General features: G+C 33.1%; 1 protein-coding gene and 1 long non-coding RNA gene across 2 annotated transcripts; one reads left to right on the top strand and one right to left on the bottom strand.

Moving 5' to 3' along the window:
* Nucleotides 1-3,965: 3,965 nt before the first annotated feature.
* Nucleotides 3,966-7,684, top strand: LOC123918587 (sucrose transport protein-like). Its single transcript, XM_045970664.1, has 4 exons — nucleotides 3,966-5,497; nucleotides 6,644-6,707; nucleotides 6,952-6,995; nucleotides 7,123-7,684. The coding sequence occupies exons 1-4, from the start codon at nucleotides 4,220-4,222 to the stop codon at nucleotides 7,300-7,302; spliced, it is 1,566 nt and encodes a 521-aa protein (XP_045826620.1). The 5' UTR covers nucleotides 3,966-4,219; the 3' UTR covers nucleotides 7,303-7,684.
* A 4,741-nt stretch (nucleotides 7,685-12,425) lies between these two features.
* Nucleotides 12,426-16,202, bottom strand: LOC123918596. The gene is made up of 3 exons (XR_006812857.1): nucleotides 15,940-16,202; nucleotides 12,767-15,763; nucleotides 12,426-12,586 (listed from the first exon to the last, which is right to left on the bottom strand). It is a non-coding gene; the product is annotated as an uncharacterized LOC123918596 (long non-coding RNA).
* Nucleotides 16,203-22,944: the final 6,742 nt, after the last annotated feature.

The raw sequence follows: 22,944 nt of genomic DNA on the forward strand, positions 1-22,944 counted from the left end.
TGCATTTCATCCGCCATCGTGCTCCCTTTATGCTAGTATTTATCCTTTTATTTTATATTGTAATGAATTATTTATTAACTTAGTTGATGTTTCTGTTAGTTTAATTAAGGGTAATTGTAAGGAATTACTTATTAACTTAATTAATGTTTATGTTAATTTAATTATCCATATTCTCTGCTGCAATCTTCTCTCAACTCTTAATTATCCCTATTTTATGTTAGTTTAAAAACAGGAGGTAAGAATTTTAAGGAATTGTGAAGTTATAATTCAACCTGCTTAACTTCACAATATTCTTTCAATGCAATCTGCTAGTATTTTTTTTAACATCAACTATGAGGTAAGAATTGTGAAGTTATAATTTAAACTATTACAAAAAAAAAGTATTTGGCGAGCCGGCCCGCCAACCCGCCAACTCACCAATAAACGGGTGGGCTTGAGTTGTTGAACCCGGACACCTAAATTGCCCCGCCCGACCCCACCCCGCTTTTGGGTGGGCTTAAACGAGGCGGGCCTAAACGGGACGGGCATGCCCACTTTACCACCCCTATTTGTACCAAATCACAAACTGTTTGGTGTTTAGGGCCCAACAGCCAAACAAAAGTTCAGTCACTAGACGAAGAATTATAAATTTAGAGTAGTGATATTTGTACATCAATTTTTGGGACAACAAATTGGGACAACATTTTTTCCTTCTACTTTTGGGGCAAAATCAATAAAGAGAAAGAAAGTAGGAGAGAGAGTAAAAATATAATGAGAGTATGAAAGAGAAAGTTGTTTAAAAGTTGTTCAAAATTTGTTGTACAAATATCATTTCTCATAAATTTATAACCAACCCTCATTTCCTCCCGGCCACAAAGAATGAACAAATGTGTTACGAGTTTTTTGTTTTTGTTTTCTCGAATGGTCCAATAGATAAAATTTTCATCCTTAAAATAAATAAATAGGATATGTGGGATATTTAAACTTTGATCCCTGTGTATAAAACAATGTTTCTACCAATTTATATAAGTTTGCGGAACAATACTTTTTAATTATTAGACTATTATTTTTTAAAGAATTCAAAATTAATTGGCAAATAAATTTGATCTACTAGAATAAATTACAATATTATACATAATTGAAAGTTAAAATAATATCGTTGAAAGTAAAAAATGGCGAGGATTCTTACTCATAATGACATCATCAATCAAATATGTTAATTTTTTGTGAACAAACTGCCATTTTTTTCCTCACATTTTCCTTTTCACACCCACATCATTTTACTGCAAAAAAGACATTACCTCCATCTCTAAATATAAAATTCTCTTAAAAAAAAATCTTGTCATTTTGAATAAGATTTTATTTGAATTTTCAACTGCATTAATTATTTATTTACCAATCATATCCCTAATTATTCTACATCTTTTTTCTCACCTTACAATAATTACATGATAAAATATAACTAAATTCTCTTTCTTAAAGGATAAAATTGTAAAAACAATACTCGCCATTAATAAACTTATTATTATTTTATTTTTTATTAGGAATAATAGAGGAGATGGAACGAGAGTGGAAGACGAGAAGAAAGTGGGTGTGTCATATAGTTGATGGCAATTTTGTCTTTAATTTTTTTTTTTGAGACACGCTTTAATTATGATGCTGCTTCTTTCAAAGTAAAATAAGTGAGACCAACTATCATTTATTATTCCTTAACATGTGTCATATATTCACATGTTAACAACACACATAAACTATAGCCGCCGCCCCCACCTTAACTTAGTTTTTTTTCTTCTTGATCTATCAAGGAGGGGTGGTTTTAGGGGCAATTTTTGACCCAAAATCACCCCTCATAATTGTTTTTCTTTTTCTTCTTTATTTAAATAAGTGATCTTCACATTGATCAAGTTTTTCTTTTGTGTTTTCTTTTCTGTGATTTCGCCGTCTGAGTGCGGCGTTGTGTTGTTCGTCGTCTTGTGCGACGTTTTTGTTGTCCCGTATTGTGCGGTGTTCATTTGATTTCTATTGAAAAGATCGGCTTCAGTCAATTACAGATTCAACCAATGATTTGGGCTTCAACGCTGCAGATCCGGAGGCATGGATATTTCGGTGACTTTAACTTTTATCATATTATTTGTTGTAGGCATTTTGCCGTTGTATGCTATTAACTCGGATGCTGTGAGTTTTGTTCGCAGATTCATCCTTTATGTTTTTAGCGATGTTGATTATGTGGTTGTATTTGATGTAATCTATCAATTTGAATGAATGAATATCATTTTGTTATTGTGAAAAAAAAAACAACACACATAAACTTATTACAAACAAACTTTCTTAATTAATATCCGTGATTTAGTTAACAAAATCTTATATTTATGGGCAGATGTATAGTACAAATTCTTTTGGGAGATTTTTTTTTATGGAAAATGCTAAACAGTGGCCGCCTTGGGGTACTAGTTAAGAAAACTTTATCTTGAATTTCAATATTATTAAAAAAATAAAAAATTACTTTTTTAACATTAATTTTATTTTTAATTTCCTCTTTTAACATGTTTAGCAAGTACCACCGAAACATGTTTAGCATGATTTTTTTTTATTCATTTTGTAGAACTCAACATAATATGCATAAAGAGCATTGATTGATATATTTGCTTACCTAATATCATTAAATCCTACTGTTTTGAAAATTTACAATCACCCTTGGATTCACCAATTCATAAAGCAAGTCATTGAATTGCATGCATTACTACTACACTATCCTTATCCATTTGTTCCCAATAGCCAAGCAGTTACTCTTCCTGCCAAAAGTAGTACTACTACTAGCTACTAATACTACTAAAACCATTATCATAAAACCATTTGCTCTTGCATGATGAGCAAGTGCAAGAATCTCCCTAAGCCATAGTTTCATTAAAATGAAGTACAGTAATGAAGAAGAAATTAAAAGTAGTAAATGCATTTGGATGAAGTTAAATTAAAAGTAGCCTCCAAATATGAAGACAAGTGGAATTTACAGTGACACTCTCAGACTAGGAAACACGCATTAAATCCCCCACATCACTACATAAGTCCACGCACGCACCCCCCCTCACTTTAAGATTTTCACTCCCCAAATAGATAAGCCCCACCACATAACATTACTCTTTTAATTTTTCTTTTTAAATGGAATATGTTTAAATTTGAATTTCTAAAATGTTTACGTAAATTGAAAATATCAAATTTTTTTTTGACTTATGAAAATATCAAGTTACACTCTAAAGTGAATTACTCACCATTTTAAAAAATTCGGATGAATTCCGCGCGTACAACTTCCATTCAAAAATTAATCCCTCAAATATCGTAAATTTAAATTATAACAAACTCACCAAAATTTGTAAGAAAAAAAAAACTCACCCAACAATCTATTTCAAATTTTCAATCACAACATTCAACATCATCCATAATTATCCAATTTTTTTAATGTTATTTGTAATTAAACGAGTTTTTCTTTTTTATGAAACGAGAATTATATTTTTTATAAAATTTTTGTGTTTTTTTATTAAAGAGTTCATTTTTAATATTTGGGATCGGACTTTTAAATAATTGAAACTGACTCTACTTATACTTGATGTACTCTACCAATTTAAATAAATAGGATGTGATGAGTAGCTCCACTACTTAAGCTAATTGAGGTAAGAGTTAAATAGTTGGAGGTCCAAGGTTCAAGTATCGGCAAGGAGAAAAACAACCATAATTGTAATATACTATTAACAATTTGCCTATATAAAAAAAAATTAAATGAATGAACATCTTCTATTTTTATAAAAAGAAAACTCACACAACAAATTTTAATTCATACTCAAATCAAAAATTGAACTTAAAACCCTGTTAAAAATTAAAATAGATTAAGTCACTTAGATTGGTCTAGTTGTGAGAGATTTTGATAGTATGTTGTATGTTCTGGGTTCAATCCTCAGCACATTATAAATAAATAAAAAAATTAAAATAGATTTATACCATCTTATCTTATCTAATACTACTAGTATTATTTACTAACTGATCTATTTAAAATTTTAAATCCCAACATTTAACCTCATCCATAATTATCCAATTACTCTCTCTTTCAATCTGAAAAGAGATTCTTCCTCATTACACATGCAACAACAACTCTCCCTCCATTCCACTATAAATAAATCTCATCACCAACACAAAATCTCAAACGCAAACATAAAACAAACTCATTCTGTCACTCACTCATTCATTCACCATGGAGCCTCTTTCTTCCACCAAACAAAATAATCATAATAATCTTACTAAACCTTCTTCTCTCCATGTTGAAACTCCACCACTTGATGAACCCAGTCCTCTCCGTAAAATCATGGTGGTTGCTTCCATCGCCGCCGGTGTTCAATTCGGTTGGGCACTTCAACTTTCTCTTTTAACTCCTTACGTTCAGTTACTCGGTATCTCTCATACTTGGGCCCCTTACATTTGGCTTTGCGGCCCAATTTCCGGTATGCTTGTCCAACCGATTGTCGGTTATCACAGCGACCGTTGCACTTCACGCTTCGGTCGTCGTCGTCCATTCATCGCTGCCGGTTCATTTGCCGTCGCGATCGCCGTTTTCTTAATCGGTTACGCCGCCGATCTCGGACACATGTTCGGCGATAATCTAGAAAAAAAAGTCCGTCCACGTGCAATCGGAGTCTTCGTCGTCGGATTCTGGATCCTCGACGTTGCTAACAATATGCTTCAAGGTCCTTGCCGTGCACTTCTCGGCGATCTCTGCGCCGGTAACCAACGCAAAACGAGAAACGCAAACGCGTTTTTCTCGTTTTTTATGGCCGTCGGTAATATTCTCGGTTACGCCGCCGGTTCATACAGTAAACTTTATCACATGTTTCCGTTCACTAAAACTAAAGCATGTAATGTTTACTGTGCAAATCTAAAAAGCTGTTTCTTCCTCTCAATCGCTTTGTTAACCTTTTTAGCCACCGCAGCTTTGATTTACGTGAAAGAAAAAGCAATCACGACGGAGAAAACGGTTACAGATGAAGTAGACGGTGGTGGTGGTGGTAATAGTATGCCATGTTTTGGGGAATTATCCGGTGCTTTTCGTGAACTAAAGAGACCTATGTGGATTTTATTATTAGTGACGTGTCTTAATTGGATTGCTTGGTTTCCTTTTTTGTTGTTTGATACTGATTGGATGGGGAAAGAAGTTTATGGAGGAACGGTTGGGGAAGGTAAAGCGTATGATAAGGGTGTACGTACGGGTGCATTAGGACTTATGTTAAACTCAGTCGTTTTGGGTGTGACTTCATTGGGAGTTGATGTGTTGGCGCGTGGAGTTGGGGGCGTGAAGAGGTTATGGGGAATAGTTAATTTTGTGCTTGCGATTTGTTTGGGTATGACGGTTTTGGTTACTAAATTGGCTCAACATTCACGACACTATGTTGATGGTAGTATTGATCCTCTTCCACCTTCCGCCGGTGTTCAGGCCGGCGCGTTGGCTCTCTTTTCCGTTCTCGGAATTCCTCTTGCGGTAAATTTCTTTTTTAAATTTTTACGGTAATAATAATAATAATAATAATTTTTACGGTGAATTTTTAAAAAGTTCTTGAAAAAAAATAGTAATAATAATAATAAGTAAAAAAATGACATATTAAGGTGTCGTAAATTATAGCTCAACTAATTCCGTAAACATAGTTCAGTTGATAAGGATGTTATAATATTTCGAGCTGTTTGAATATGAAATTCTTATTATATTAGGGAAAAGGATTAAGTGCAGTAACTGCGTTAACACAATAATAATATCAATCGTCCGATCAAAATCAATGGATGAAATGTATTTGTGATAGATTAATCACCGCAATCTAATCTAAAATCAATGGTTGTGATCTAAAACAACGGGAAACTACGTCATATATTACGGTGATGTGAATCCCTATATTAGTGAGACAAAGGGAAAGTTAAAATACTTTACCAACTTTTATTTATTTATTATTGAATAATTTTAGAAGGAATTGAGTTGCCATGCATGAAGAAGGCATGTGAATTTTAGGATCTCCAAAATCTACATTAGTTTTTTTGTGGGTGATAGTACTGTGAGTAGGGTCCAATTTCAGTAAATACAAACAGGACCATCAATTTTTTACATAAGAAATAGAATTGAAGTGTTTGGTTTAGACAAATTTAGTTTGGATTTTACTTAGAAATAAATATTTCGCTGGCTTGTTGCTTTTTGTTTGAACTGGAAAAGACAATTAACAACTTGTTTTGAAATTCTGTCAAAAATAAATTTGTTTTTAACTTTGTAAATGTTTTTTGTTTGTGATTCCTTTTGATTATGAACTGTCAATTTGATTAAATAATAATTAAATAGCAAAAAAACCAATCATGAATTATTAGATTAATTTTGGAATAAAGGTGCAGATGAGATGTTTTGGTAGCTTATATACCATATTCTAGTTTAATCCTTATAATATTAATAGAATAATAAAAGATACTATCCAAAGTTTGTGGTCATATTTTATTTACAGTGATTGAATTTAATGCATTCACTTGTCAGTTGCAAGTTTAACTTTCCCGTGAATGTTCTTTGCAAAGTCCAAATTTGTTTCTATAGTTTTCTTCAAGAAATTTATGATATACAAGTTAAATTAACACTAATCTTGTGTTATTTGTTCAGATTACTTACAGCGTACCCTTTGCTCTAGCATCTATATTCTCAGCAACCTCAGGAGCAGGCCAAGGTAAGACATAATCACTAGCCTTAATCCACTTGGTGCCATGTTTGGATTGCCGTGAATCTAGCAGGACCACGATCAACCACCGTGATTTTACAAAAACTATATTTTATAGTATTACCTTGATTTCGACAAATTCATTGCAATATCAAACATGCACTTAATTAAACAGTTTTATTATAGTACCAGATAAAGACTTTATAATAAAAAAAAATTGCTTAACCTTTTGCTTTTTGTTAAAAAAATTCAGGGCTATCACTAGGAGTTCTCAATCTTGCAATTGTCATACCACAGGTTGGAATTAAATACACTTCACATTTTTACTAGTTGATCACTTCACTTTATTTTATTAAATAAATCTTAGTATTTAGTATATGAATTAAATTATTGATCAAGTGTGACAACATATATACATGTGTAGATGATTGTCTCTGTTCTGGGTGGACCATGGGATGCTCTATTTGGAGGAGGTAACCTGCCAGCTTTTGTGGTGGGTGCCATCGCAGCTCTAGCAAGTGGCATACTATCCATAATCTTACTGCCATCTCCACCACCAGATTTGGCCAAGTCGGTAGGCACTTCCGGAGGAGGCTTTCATTAAACAGTGGAACATTTTCTTCATGTGCATCTTTTTTGTCCCGGTGTTTAATATCAAAGAAGATAAAAAAAAAATCCAGAATGTTTTTCTTTTTAATTTTAATTTGAAGCCGTTGTGTAGAAAGCTTTTTAGATTCCAACAAAATGCTCTAGAATTGCCATTTTTATGGCATAAATGACTAATAACCAGTCATTTTGAATTGTAAAGTTTGATGAGAGGCTGTATACAGATCCTGTTCTATCTATAGCAGGAATCAGCCCTTTCTTTATTTATGTGATCTTTGTTACATTTTGGATGCTTAGAGGATAATCTAGTGATGAAGTAAACATGCCTATATTGCATGTTTAATCCATTAATAATACTTATGGGAGAAAGTTCTTTCCTACTTTTTATTGTCTTATTCTCTATTACTATACTAAGATAAGATGATTGTAATTTGTAACAATCTCTCTTATGTATTTATTTCCTTTCATTATAGTGAAATAAAGGATTACGTTTATTTTGTCGTTAAATATATAAATAATTTGTATACTTACTATTTTATGGCTATGAAGTTGTCTTGAACTCAATTATTAATTTTCCAGTGAGGGTCATATACTGATATAAGTGGAGTTCTGGTCCCCAATCAGAAAAAACAAAAAAGACCAAGAATAGTTTGATACAAAATTGATGACTTTAGCTTCTTTAATTCGATATATATATTTATTTGGACCCAACTTGGAAATTCATAATTTGCTTACCCCTGTTGTTTTTGTTCCAATTGAAAAAGACTAATAAAAGATGCTTTGATTTTTTTTTTTCATTGTAATTTATTTTGATTATATCAACTATGAGTTTATTTTCCTTAAAAGAAACTAAATTATAACTACGGCATCTAAGAATGATGAATTATTTATGGAAAAATGTGAGAATATTTAATTACAACCATCATAATGAAAGTGTGATTCCATTTTCCAAAACCTGATATCTCTGCTAGTGAGACTAATGCAATTTAGAAGACTGCGTTTCCTTCAATTTAGAGGAAAAACTCAACATTGAACAATGGCTGGAGTTGATGAAGCGCGGCAGAGGAGGGGGTTCGTTCTCCGTCTGGGGTGTGTTACCTGCAAACACTGTCAAGATCAGTTAGTCCACCAACGAGTTGGTGAGAGGTTTTCTTATTAGAAATAAGCGTATTGTTCTTCTATGAGGTGGTCTTTTATACGACGAGATTGAGGAATACGGGTGAAAACCCGTTGAATCAGTTGAGCGGAATCTGGTGTGATTTCAAGATAGGCAATCATGGCCACACGGGGATGATAGGAGGATCATTGGATTTGCTATGGTATGCCGTCAGCGCAGCACTTAGCGTCTATCTCAGTGATACTGTCCATCAGCGGAGCGGGTCATGGCCTAGTCCAAAACAGAATATATGCACCAAACAGTTGCATTGGTCCACTTCTTAAACTTCTTGAGTTCATGTCAAGCTTGGAATGCTCAACATTCACATTTCAGCTAAAAGGGGGTGTTACTGTTAACTGATGTGTACTCCATTCAACTATTATTCAGTTATTTTCTGTTGATGGTAGTTGGTGGTAGTTAGAGAGAATCCAATTGATACTAATCAGTTACTGCAGACACAAATTTTCTTCTTTTTTCTTCAACACTCTTGTTTACAATTATCCTTTTCAGATTTGATTCTTTCACTGTTAATAAGAAAAACATTGTTCTTAATCTTATATAAGTGCTTTCTTGCAATATAAGATACTACTTTCATTTTACTTATCTATAGCTTGAGGCCACCTTTTTAATAAGGTGATAGTAACTAATGCATTGCAGTCCACTTTTGCTATGCAATTTCCAAACAACAATGTTGCTTTTCTTAGAAACTCACCAAGCAAGTTCTTTTGTTCTTTACATTTATCCACTTCTTTTTCAAAAGGACAATAAAAGAAAACAGTTAAAACTTAAAAGTGAATTCAACACTTTTGCAAACACAAAAGCAATCAAAAGAGAATTGAAAAGTGGTTAATGCAGGGCAAGATACTAACACTCTGTGCATGTGTTTCAGCAGACACACATACGGTACCCTTTTGATTTATATTCTAGAATTAGTTTTATCTGAAGAGATAAAAGAGAGGGTAGAGAACTCATTTGGTGAACCGATGGAAGAAATGCTCCGAACAGGAGGTCGGAATCCAAGCATTGGAGACAACCCGATGATGGAAAAGGGGGGTACCTGCAGAAAAACGCTATGACGCCCAAGTCAGTATAAGCTTGAGGTGGAGGTAGAGGTTAGAGTAAAGCATACCTTGGAAGGTGGTGAAAGGTTGTATATATAGGCCAATGGATTTGGCATTGGGCCAATGGATGTGATATTGGGCTTGGCTCCGCCCAAAAGTCTGGTCTAGAACAAATACCTCAGGAGCAGGTGAGGGTAAGACAAACACAGTCATATAATCCACTTAGCTGAACAACATTCTTCCAATTAATTAGTAACTTCATTTCACATGGTTCAACCTTATTCAATGTGACTTATTGACTAATTGCGATCACCTATACGAGGATTTAAATCAATCACGGTTGAGGTAACATTCGCGTTCAACATTCAACTTGACGTTGGTGATAATTGTAACCAAATATGATTGGTGCAAAGTCAATTGCAGTTGCATTGCAGTCGCGGAAATATAAAACTTCGATAACGAAGTTTAGATCGCGGTCGCAAACCTTTTTTATAAAACCATGCACATATTCATTTTTATTAATATATTGTAAAAGTTAATTTGATACAAATACAATCAGCCTGTTATAGCAGGACACATTCCTTTGTTTATTAATGTGAAACATGGTACAGCTTAAGTGCTCCTAGGAATGTAGTGACGAAATAAGCACACATGGGTGGTTAATCAATTAATAATAGTTGTTGGGAGTGGAAAATTCTTAGTTGGAATTTGACTACTTTTCCTATTTCCTACTCACTTTCCATTGTCTTCTTCTTTACTCTTTTGATAACCCAATTAGTAATCGGTTGTTACAGCGAAGTGATTTGACTGTGAGAATATTTTACATATGGAGTGTCTGAATTCGATCTCAGATCTCCACATTTCCTCTGTGTGTGCGCGTGCGCGTGTTTATTTGAATATATTTTTGTGACTAGGCCAAATGTCAAAATAAAATCTTATAAATTTTATAAATAATAATTACTTATATTTTGTGGCTATGAAGTTGTGCACAACTCACTTATATTTTTCAGCAACTATCAGAATAATAATGTGAACTTTACTACTGTCAATTATTTGGGACATATTATTATTCAAAGTTATTGAAACCAATTGTATTTCTTTACCTTTCTTTTTGAACCAGTTGTATTTCTTTAGTTGCTATGAGTAGCGCCAAAATTTTGACCACCAATTGATAAATTTTGCTCAATACCACAATCAGAATGTGAGAAAGAATGAATAATATTAATATCCTTTAACTAATATGCATTTGTACGGACTTAGTTTTTTATTAAAAGTTGGTAGTATTATGGAATTAACTTCTACTACTAATTAAATAAGAAATAAGATATTGTACTTAGCCTGCATTCCTGTAGTAATTAATACTAATTTCATAAGAATATCGAAATGTTGGATTTAGATCCGTTGCGGTCGACTCTCACTCTAAATCTAACAGTCCCCAGTTGATTGTACCATAAAGTTGGCTGCAAAAGATCTACTTTGCGAGTTATCTCTTTTTGAGATTACTTCGGGTGCAAGAGAATCTCATTCGCGTGTTTATTTTGGGCCGCATTGTGAACTTCCAGCGGCTACCGCATTCTGTTCTGTCTTAGCAGGAGTTGCTAAATCAAGTAGATACAAAAAAACAAAATGCAAATATTAAGACTGCAAAATATGTTTTAAAGAAAATTCATATATTTGATTCAATACACAATCATAATTCCGTATACTAAAGGAAAAGCCATAGACATGCCTAAACATGTGTCTATCTATGCTACATAAAGCCATAAAACTTAAATGACTAAATACAACTTCAGCAGGTTTACTGTGCGAGCAGCATATGCAGCTATAGCTAATAATGAAGTGACAGAAGACAACAAAGTGTGGAAGCAAATTTGGAGTCTTAGTGTCATGGAGAGAGTAAAAGTTTTTGTGTGGCAAATTCAACATGGGAGACTACTAACTAAGCAATGGTTGGCGAAGATGCATCTAGGAGAACCTTATTGTGATAATTGTTATCAATTTGAAGAGTCAATTCTTCATGTTGTTAGAGATTGCCCAATGGCAGTCCAAACATGGCTGCAACTTTTGCTAACCAATGCTAGAAGTAATTTCTTCACTTCTCAACTCAAAGATTGGATCCTCTCAGTTGGGTTGTTATAGTGAGGCTGGATGGGACTCTATTTGGGCTACAACTTGTTATTTGTTGTGGTATTGGCGTAATAAAAGAATTCATGATGAAAATTTTGCTAGTCCAATTAAACCATGGCTTGTAGTGATGGAGTATGTTAAAGCTTATAATGACAATATTGTCTTAGAAAGTCAGGTCCAAAGTGGGAGTAAAACGCAGGTGCTCGTGGCATGGAAAGCACCACCAAATGGATGGTGTGCACTCAATATTGATGGTGCAGCAAAGGCACATAGGAAACAAGCTGGTTGTGGCGGTGTCTTACGTGACGCAAAGGGTACATGGATAGAAGGGTTCGCAAAATATCTCGGACATACATCTGCATACATGACAGAGTTATGGGGTGTCTATGAAGGGCTCCAACTAGCTAGGAGAAGGCACATAGAGAAGGTTGAAATTCAAATTGATTCCCAAGTCCTTGTCCACAACTTACAGAATGGAAATAATGGAGACATAGTGGAATGTGCAATTATGAAGAGAGTTAAAAGTATGCTGAATTTGAATTTGGAGGTTCGAATCATTCATGTGTTTAGAGAAGCCAATCGATGTGCTGATGTACTTGCAAACATTGGTAGTGAAGGCCAACATGGTATTGTTTTCTTTGAGACTCCTCCTCCTCAAGTGGCTCATGTTTTTGATGATGATTGTAAGGGTGTTTCTACCACGCGATTAATTATTTTGTAATTCTTTTTTTGGGCTTAGGCCCCGTTGAATACAAAAAAAAAAAAAAAAAAATACAACTTCAGCATGACAATAATAACTCCACTCGTGATGAGTATCCTTTGCTCGAGCTATCATCATATGGGGTGCGGTATCTGAACCTTCCCAGATCTTTGTATTGCGACATTTCCACAAATGCCAAAGAGTCATAGCCACTATTGCTTGTTGATTATTAGCCAACCTGTCAAATAAAGCAAAAAACATTGTGTTGAAATTGTTTGAAACAAGTATAGACAGTAGTAGCTCTTGGACTAATCCATTGATATTAATTTTTCCCAACATTTCACAGCTTTAGAGCAATCAAAGAAGGTGTGCATCTGTGTTTCCATAAGCTGCTCGCAAACTACACAAGAGTCATTACCGTGAATGCCTCTAGTTGCAAGATGGTCGCGTATTGGGAGACAATGGTGTGCGGTGCGCCATAGAAACGACTTCACACGAGGAGGGACGTCCATATTCCAAATAATCCTCCACTTCTCACTGTTGTGAGCGTTGACGATGCCATAGTAATGATCATGCACACCCTGTATGCAGATTTAACAGTATATATACCATCATGAGATGCCTTCCATGCACATTTGTCTTCCAAATTTTGATCAGTAAGGTGTATACCAAGGATGGCAGCTGCATCTGTTGGCGAAAAGATAGTATCTATCACTTCAGCTTTCCATGACATCAAGTCTGAAATCTTGAGATGACTCACTGTGAGGTCTGCAAGATGAGTAGGCGGTGTGGTTGAAGGTTTTAAGGATGGGAGTGATCATATCCAAGGCATCTTCCATACATTAATTTTTGTACCGTCAGCAATCTTCCATCTATGTCCCAAGGAAAGAAGAGATTGAGAACTCCATATGCTCCTCCAAGTGTTGCTTGGATTGTGACCAATGTCTGCTTCCAAGAAATCCCGTTGGGGAAAATATTTAGCTTTGAGACTACGTGAGAGTAAGGGGTTAGGATCAATGAGGAGTTTCCATCCTTGCTTACCAAAGCATAGAGAAATTAAAGGCTTCCATGTTGCCAAAACCAAGTCCACCAAAGCCTTTGGGAAGGGTAAGCTCTTCCCAACACATCCAATTGATACCTCGGCAACCGTCTTTTTTTTTAACCCCAATAGAAGAAAGTCATCATCCTTTCTATTGCCTCACTTAAGGTCTTAGGAAGGAGAAAAGCACCCATACAATAAGAAGGGATGGCTTGAGCAACATATTTTATCACAACTTCTTTACCTGCGCGAGAAAGAGATCTAGCATTATTCGACCAAACAAAAAGACATGATGACATTCTCTTATGATCGTTCAAGGAAGCGTCTATACCACTGTTAAAACGTCACGATTTCTACTCAATTGGTATCGGAAACCACCAACACTTTTTTTTTTTACTAAACAACACATTTTATTTTGATCAACACTTGTCCCGTGACGTTTTAAGTATCAATGACAAATATTTATCCCGTAATTTTTTAATATATTTAACAATACATTTCTCCTGTATATTTCATCTATATCTATCTATCTATAATTCCTAAATAGTAATTCTATTACTTCTTTAAACCCTAATTCACTTAAACCAATGAAATTTTTTCATTTAGACACGTCAACCGCTTACATCTAATTACACCACTCTATATGCCACGTCACTTCCACTTAGATCATTTTCATCTCAATGATATGCATATTTGAGGAGACGGCAGTTTCCATAGAGACAATAACAAGCTGCTTAATTAGGCTATAATTGCCGAGAAAATCAACAACAAACAGTTTCCATAGAATCAATATTATGGGAAGAGTAACAACCACATTACATTCATATTCATAACAGAACAGCCACGTTACATTATTATATTCATAACAGCAACATAGCAGCCACTCATGGCTATATTTATGTGGATTTATTGGCTTGTGCTCTTTTGCCTACCGAAGAAGGAAAATTGATTGGTTTATACATGTTTTATATATAAATAAATAAATATCAATTAGTCCTTTATGCATAGTTTCCTACTAAGTTTAGTATTTACCTAGGAAAAAAAATCACTATTTGAGAACATGACTTCTGCTATATACATTTTTGTGTTTGCTATAGTAGGTGGAACAGCTAATTTGAAATTGAAAAACATGATTCATCAAGTTATGTGATCATGATACTACAATTGTGTAAATTAAAGAAATATTTTGGTAAGTTTATATTTTTTTTCTATTAGTTAAAATAATGTGTAAATGTGTCAATTGATTTTAAGTTACATTTTACAGAACTTTGCATATACATTAAATAAATATTTTCCAGAATTATTACATAGGGTGACAAAAGAAATTGTATCCGTTGATATAACCATATAAAAACAGTAATGGATGCGGGCAAATAGTTTAATAGATTTATGCATGAGTAATATTTGTAACATGTTATAAGTATTGTAATCGGTTTATTTATTCCAGTTCCAGACAGAAAGCTGCTAGTGAACTAGTTTAATGGTTGTATATATAAAAAAATTAATAAATTGGTAGATTTTATTTTTTTTAATAATTCAAACCACCGACAATTAAATTTTAAAAACAGCGGTGATAAGGTCATCCGGCCATCATGCCAATAAAGCGATAAGGTTTTGCTTTTTTAACAATGTAGTAGTGGCGGCAGCCATGCTTTTAGCAAGAGTTAGTGATAAAATACAGCAGAGTTTGGTATGCATAGCATTTAATTATTTTTCTCTTATAACGGTAAGAACCTGGAATTAAGACGATCTAATCGTAGACTGGGACGTCCACCACGGTAACAGAACCCAAAAAATCTTTTATAATTATAGCAAAGTACTATTCTTTTCCATCCACAGGTTCGCATCTCTTTCTTGAACTTAGATGCAGACTTGTAAATAGAAAAGAAAATTACTCTTCCATCGTTATATAATATTTTTGGGGCTCCGTTACCATGGTGAATATTCCAATCAACTGTCCAGATGTCAAGTTCTCATTTTTATAAGGAAAAATTAATTAAATACACAAAAACAGGCATTCTGCTAGAATCAAATACTTTACTTGCTACTCTGCTAATGTTTGAAAATTTTAATTGTTGGTGGTCAAAATTATTTATAAAAAAAAAAACTACTACAAATTTATCTATATACAACCATCAAACCAAAGCACCTTTCTGTCTGGAACTGGATTAAATAAAAAATGAGACCTTTACGAATTAAAGAAAATGTGACATTATTACGATAAATATAAATTGGAACCAGCAGTTTCTTAAGGTAGCCGAGAACTTCTTTCACGAACCCTCACAATTTTCCTATTATCTTGCTCGATCTTCTCCACACGTGCCACATATGGTGGCTTACTCGTGTCAGAAGGACGCATCAAAATACAATCACCAGCTACAACAAAAAAAACCCAAGAATTAAAAACCAAAACTTTACTTAATCTAAACAAAACCCACATAGTTTTGAACATTTCCCACCACATTTTTCAAGAAAAGAAACGATTTTGAAGTTGTTTCCTTAACTGGGTATGTTCAAGGATAAGAGGGTTTTAAGGGATTAAAATTTATTACCTTTAACAATCTTGTTTGTTCCTTTGATGATGTATGAATCTATGTCTTTCTTTCCTGGCCTTGTTTTTGCCATGTGAGTGTCTCTAAGCACTTTTCTCGAAAAAGGGTTGTGGAAATGCTAAGCTTTGAAGCTTAAGAAATGGTGGAAATGGTTCAATTTTTCTAAACCCTAAGATTTTGGTTTTTTGGGAGATGAAGAAGAGAGGAACCCTAAGGTTTCATTTCAGTTGTTTGAGTAGTTGAATGCGTACAATGAGATAGTTGAATTGAGTGTTGAAAAATGTGTATCAATTGAAGTTGAAAATTTTCAACCCATTGAAACAACAAGTGGTGGGGGAGGGAGTGGGTCTTCCTCCTCCACTTGGCAACATATTATTGGAATATTAAGGGGTAGTTGAAAAATGAATTGCGATCGCTGATCGCATATGCGATGTTTTAAATCATGGTTGAGCTAACAATGCGTTCAACTTCCAACTTTATGTTTGCGATGATCGTAATCAAATATGATTGGTTCAACCCCAATCTATTTTTCCCAAAAAAAAATCTATTTTTTTATCTTACTTGTGTTTGTTTCAGATTTTTTTCAAAAATCATTTTAGTAAAAAAATCATTTTTTTCATCAAAATGAGAATTTATTTTCAATAGCTTTTATCAAAATCCTTTTTTTTTTATCATTCATCATCCCTCACCATCTTAAAAAAATAGATTTTAATGATCGTAAACAAACGACAAATAGCTTTAGATTTTTTTTCAAAATCTCTACAAAAAAATGATTTTCTTGAAAATGATTTTTTTTAAAAAAAAAAATCATTTTTTTTAAATCTCAAACAAACGGGCTCTTAATCAACACTTCTCTACCTGCTTTTGATAAATGTTTTCCCGACCAACCTTGAATGCGCTTCCAGACACGGTCTCTGAGGTAGCCAAAGATAGCATTCTTTTTTCTCCCTATGATGGATGGGAGGCCAAGATATTTACCGGATCCCAAACCTTTCGAAACTTGAAATATCCCTTTGATGGTTTCTTTGACTTCTTCCTTTGTGTTCTTGCTGAAGAAAATTTCTGATTTTTGGAGGTTAATTGCTTGTCTGGAGACTTCCTCATACTGTTTAAAGATCTCTTTTATGTTTGTGCATTCTCTTTCATTTCATCTGCCTGCAAAACAAAAAACAATCGTCCGCAAATAATAAGTGTGTGAGGAGTGGTGCTCCTCGACACACTTTGATACCGTGAATCTCTCCCTTCACCTCACTTTTTCTCATAAGGCCTGAAATCTCCTCAACACACATAATGAAAATGTAAGGTGACGGTGGGTCACCTTGTCTCAACCCTCTCAAAGGTTTAAGTGGCCTTACACTCTCTCCATTCACCAACACTTGATAGTGAACACTTTCCATGCACATAATAATCCAATGCACCCATTTTTCAACCACATCCTTCTCATAATCTTTTTTACATACTCTCAATCCACTCCGTCGTACGCCTTGCTAATATCTATTTTTAAGGGTACTTCACCCACTTTGCCCCTAGTTTTGCACTTCATGGGATGTATAATCTCCGCCGCAATCATAACATTGTCAATAATTGATCTATTCTCCACAAATGCCGATTGTTCTTGAGAAATACATTGAGGTTAAAAAGGCTTTAATCTATTAGCAAGTACCTTGGATATAATTTTGTAGAGCACGTTGCAAAGAGAGATAGGACGTAAGTCTTTCATTGATTCCGGATTGTCCTTTTTAGGAATAAGGACAATGTTGGTGGCCATAATTTGATCCGGAAATGCTCCTTGCTCCAACCATGCAACACCCGCATTGTAAATTTTAACCCCGCATAAATTCCAAAATCTTTTATAGAATGCCGGATTTAGACCATCCGAGCCAGGTGCTTTGTCGGAATGCATAGAAAAAAGCGCATCTTTGAACTCTTTGATATGGAATGGTGCTAAGAGTTTTGTGTTGTCTGCTTCAGCTATGCATGGTTGGATGTAATCAAGAACCATGCCTTGCCCTTGCTGTCCCTGTGCAAAAAGTTTCTCAAAATATGTCTTTGCTACATCACATATTTCATGCTGATTGTTCACCACTTCCCCATCCTCCTTCATCACATATTGTTAGTCATAAAAATTACTCTCTATCTTTATTACTTAGGCTCAGGCTCTGTTTGGCGTTGCTTGATTTTGAGTTTATTGCTTATAACCTTATATCATACGACAAAAAAGACATGTTTGATAACTGTTTTTTCTCACGAGCTTATAACTTATATCATTTTTTATCTCAATTTTACACATGTCATCTTACTTCAGCAAAAATTAAATATTGATTAAATATATTTTTTCATGTCATTTCATGTTTATAAACCAATAGATGATTTTACTAAACATGGACTTGTTTATTCCTCCATTGTTGTTTTCTTGAAACATTAAATCCACCAATATTTTTCTTTCATTATTCTCTTCTTCAACTTCGAACTTATGTATTGAAACACATAACATACTTATACTATAATTGTCTTCTTAGTTCTCACCGATCGCATGAGTCACCTCCTTAGTCCTCTATTCATACCAGCCGATAAAGCAACTCATATTTTTTTAACACTAAAAATTGGCTACCAATTCTATTTAATTGATATTCCATTTATTTAATATAAAGGGTATTCAATCAACCAAAAAGAAGGGCAAACCGGTCATTACCTGCGCTAGGGGTAGGAATCCATAGTTTGGGTGGTTACTTGGTTTCCTTTTTTTACTTTCCTTGGTTTTGTCTTGCTTTTATTTTCTTGCTTTTGAATTTGAGAAGGTTTTGGTTATGTCCCCCTTTCTCTATCTTTCTCTTTCTATCTTTTCACAAGTTTACATTCATCAATAATGCTCCAAATGCAACTTAAATCTTCTATTTAGCTCACTCTGAATAGAGCTATTTGATGAACACTAGTCTAAATGGGACAACAAGAACTAAGAATCAATTCATGACTTTGACTATTTGATGAGTACTACTTGAACTAGAAAATGCTTCTCGAATATTCTTATAGAAGTTGTTCAAATAAAATAGCTTGAACTAAATATATATTACAGATTCATAAACCTACCAAAGTTTTATGTCATGTAGTATAAAAAACACTTTTGTACATATCTAATTCTACATTAACCAACTACATACTACATCTGTTAACATTAATTAGGAAAATGTTATTCCAACACAATTTTTAAACAAAAATAAAACAAATATACATTTTTTGTTTTTTTAATATTATTTGCATGCATGTTCTCTAGGAGGATGCGCGTGTGTCGTGGACCACATGAACTGTCAGTGCAATGTGGACCACAAAAAATCATGTATTTGACGGGTTTGAATTTTATAATCGAACCATGTCAAACTCTCCAACACCCAAGATTTTACACAGTTTGGGGAGGTTTCAGATTATACAAACCAAAATGATCAGGGAATTTTTCGCAATATAGAATTTCGAACCACTCGAGAATCTCGACGGTGGCTTGGTTAGCAAGTCTGATTCATTTAACATGTGTTTCCCCTTCCCTTGAGACTGACCGTTACACTCTATGCATACATTGCCCTTATAAATACTCACTCATTATTTGCAAATTCTCATTCCAACTAACATTCTCTCCTTTTTTTTCATATATTTCTTCTGAGACGTTTATGATGTCAATGTTTCACCGTTGATCTTTCATACAAGGGTTCATGTTATGTTAATGTAAATGTGTTAAGAATTATTGATCAAATAATAAAATGTGTTCAATTCTTGATAATTTGTATCATTTCTTTTTAGATTTATGTCTTTTGTCTTTTTTCGTTTTATGCCATTTTAATAAATAATTTATGCCACTGTTTTGAAAAAATTGGTTAAACACAATTCGGATTATATAAGCTGAAATATACCAAAAAGGAGTTCGGCTTATATAATCCGAATGGGTAATTTGATATTTTTGGATGGAGGGTGTGTGAGATGTGAGGAGCCGTGAGAAAAGAAAATCTTAAAATATTAAGCAAGTGTTTGGGCCAGACATTGTGGAGGAAAAAAAGTGTGTTGGACCCAGATAAAAATTATAGTATAAATTTGGGAGTTTATTTTTCGCGCCCCCAAGAAATCCTCATGCACCCCCTGAAATTATCAAACTCTCTCACCAATTATGAATCACACTACAAACCAATTATGAAGTTTAAATTTTTTTAAAAATTAAATATTAATAAATCATGCACTGTGTGTGTCAAAAAAAAAAGCATGCATAATTCCATCATTTTGATATATTAAATATGACTTTTGGAGTCATGCATGTCAATCATCAAAAACACATAAAAACCAATTATTACATGCATAACACCATATTAGAATTTGTTCTCCTTAATTTTTTATGTAATATTACATGCATAATAATTTTTTATCTCTTATTTATTTTCATATTTTTTTTTTGTATTCTTCTCTTTTCTATCCTTTCGTCTTTTTTGTATACATTCGAAAAAAATAAAAGACATAAAAGACAATTGTGCAAACTTACTGATTGTTGCTATTACAAAAACAAAAAAAAAAAAAAATTCTAACTATTTACAATACTATTAAAATAAATTTATGTTCATTCAAAATCACTAGATTTTTTAAAACAAAATCATATTTTTTAAAACTTAACCAAACACGCCCATAATTTTTTAAAATATTAATTTTCAAAAATTACATGTATATTATTTGATTATTATTAAATATTTAGTGTGTTCATTACGCAATTACTCTCCCCAGTCCTATTTTCGTTTTGTTTGTCAACAATTTTTTTCCCATTTTCGCTACCTTTGATTCCATCGCTCTTTTCACGTTCATTTTCTCTTATTCATATTTTGAGATCGTCAGGGACGGATCCAAAAGTTTTGACTAGTGGGGTCAAAATATATAATAAATATTTATTAAATAAAAATTTATAAGTGTTAATTGTACATCTAAAAATTTAAGACATTTGTGATCGAACTAAAATTGTTAATTAGCTCTCCATAAACACGAATTGTTCGGGACAATTTATGTTCAAATTTTAAGAAGAATTTTTAGATAGATTCTACTCAAATTCTACATGAACAAAACTCTTTTTCTAAAAATTGGAGGATTAACCACAAATAAAAAAAAATAAAAAAAAAACTAATTTAAGACATCTTAACATATACAAATTATAATTGTTTTCAACAAATTTTCCTATTGTCAAAAAAGGGATGCAGGTTTTCTTATTTTATTTTCAACACTATAAAATATGTGTGTAAGAGCTAGATAGTCATTTAATTTAAATTATAATCAAATACAATATTGTATTTGATTGTTCACAACATTTATAGGAGAAAAACTCTTATCTTAGTCTCACTTTATATTTATTGTGGGGGCAAGATAGATTTTCATATGGAGGCAAAGATTTAAGTGTATCATGTTATAAGCAAAACAAGTTATTTGTAAGTGGAGAGTGGGGGCAGGTGCCCTCAATTGCTTGGTTGTGCATCCGTCCTTGGAAATCGTTAGTTTGTACATTACAACATCTGCTTTGAGGATGTATTTGGGATGTTGTTTACCCCATAGCTGATGATCCTTAATAAAGCAAAATTCTCGATCATTTCTAGATCTTCTTCGGAATTATCCAAAAAAATTGTAGCCCTCACTTTCATCTTTCCGTCATTGGTAGTGAATCTATAAAAATGATTATTATTAAAACCATTGAAATCATAAAAAGAAATTAAAAAAAAAAAATACCTGAAATCTTTGCCATTTCTTTTGATATCGAGAACTTGAATTATCGTTTCCAGAAGAACGTCTATCGAACTAGGTGAAGGATTTGACAGTAAAAATGAAATGGCATTTGGAGATGCCATTGTGAGAAGAAGAGGGATGGAAGAAGGGATTTAGGGTTTGAGAGAGAGAGGGATCAATTTAGGGTTTGAGAGGGAAAACAAGAATATGAAAATGAAAAATGAAAAAAAAAATTGATGTTATTAAGTATATAAGAAAATATTGGTGCGCCAGCGGAGAAAAATAAAATTGAAAAACTTCTCCTCAGAGTCTCTTTGGATCCCTTTTATTTAGAGACCCATCTAAATAGGTACAAAATCAATCAACTAACTTATTTGTGATAAGCCATAAACGAGCTTATAAGAACTTTACTATAAGCTCATCTATTATAATCTAATTTATCAGTTATTTACTATTTTACATCAAATAGATACTTATGGTAAATAAAGTAGTATAATTAAATTAATATTTTATTTTTTTGAGGCATTAATTACAATTTTTTACTTTTATTATACTTATTTTTTAAAAAATAAAATAAAACACACGCATGCACGCACGCACGCACGCAACACGTAAATGTAGGACACACTTATAAGAGGAAAAAATTCATATGCTAAATAAAAATTAACGAATTTTGGTTTTCGTTCATATAAAAGAAATTACATGTTTTTATCTCTAAACAAAAATTTGTTTCGTTTTTAATCCTTAATTGACAAAAAATTGACATATTTTTGACATTTTTATTGTATTAACTCAAAGTTTTATGTACATGGAATTAATTCAAAGTTTTGCATAAAAGACGAATTTATGCTGACATTGGCACACAAGTAACCAACTTGAAATTTTAAACATAGCGATCAAATTAAAATCTAAAATAAACGTAAGATAATAAAATGATAATTAATTATACTTCTACTATTTTAATAAAATGATAATAGTTCAGTTAAATTTACATAATCTTGTCATACAAAATATTTCAAATTATTTAAATTGGAAGGATTTTATAGAATAGGTCCAACTGAGAATACTAGCTACTATGCATGCATGAGTCATGAATATTTCTTAAGGATGGTACATCTCATTCGACTCGGAGAAAGAAGATTATATTTTTACCTATAAGTAGGTAATTATTGACTGTGTTATTGTTATCTCGAATTTTTGACCTTATAAGTTTAATGCTAATTTGGTGCGTCATTTTAATGCGCGACTGAATTAAATAAATGGAATGTATCC

Source organism: Trifolium pratense, linkage group LG1, assembly GCF_020283565.1.
Source record: "Trifolium pratense cultivar HEN17-A07 linkage group LG1, ARS_RC_1.1, whole genome shotgun sequence".
Taxonomy (NCBI): domain Eukaryota; kingdom Viridiplantae; phylum Streptophyta; class Magnoliopsida; order Fabales; family Fabaceae; genus Trifolium; species Trifolium pratense.

Bases quoted from the DNA above. Each gene is read 5' to 3' on its own strand.
- LOC123918587 (XM_045970664.1), top strand. From the start codon at position 4,220: ATGGAGCCTCTTTCTTCCACCAAACAAAATAATCATAATAATCTTACT. The intron at 5,498-6,643 runs GTAAATTTCTTT...TTATTTGTTCAG, and splicing joins TTCTCGGAATTCCTCTTGCG to ATTACTTACAGCGTACCCTT. The intron at 6,708-6,951 runs GTAAGACATAAT...AAAAAAATTCAG, and splicing joins AACCTCAGGAGCAGGCCAAG to GGCTATCACTAGGAGTTCTC.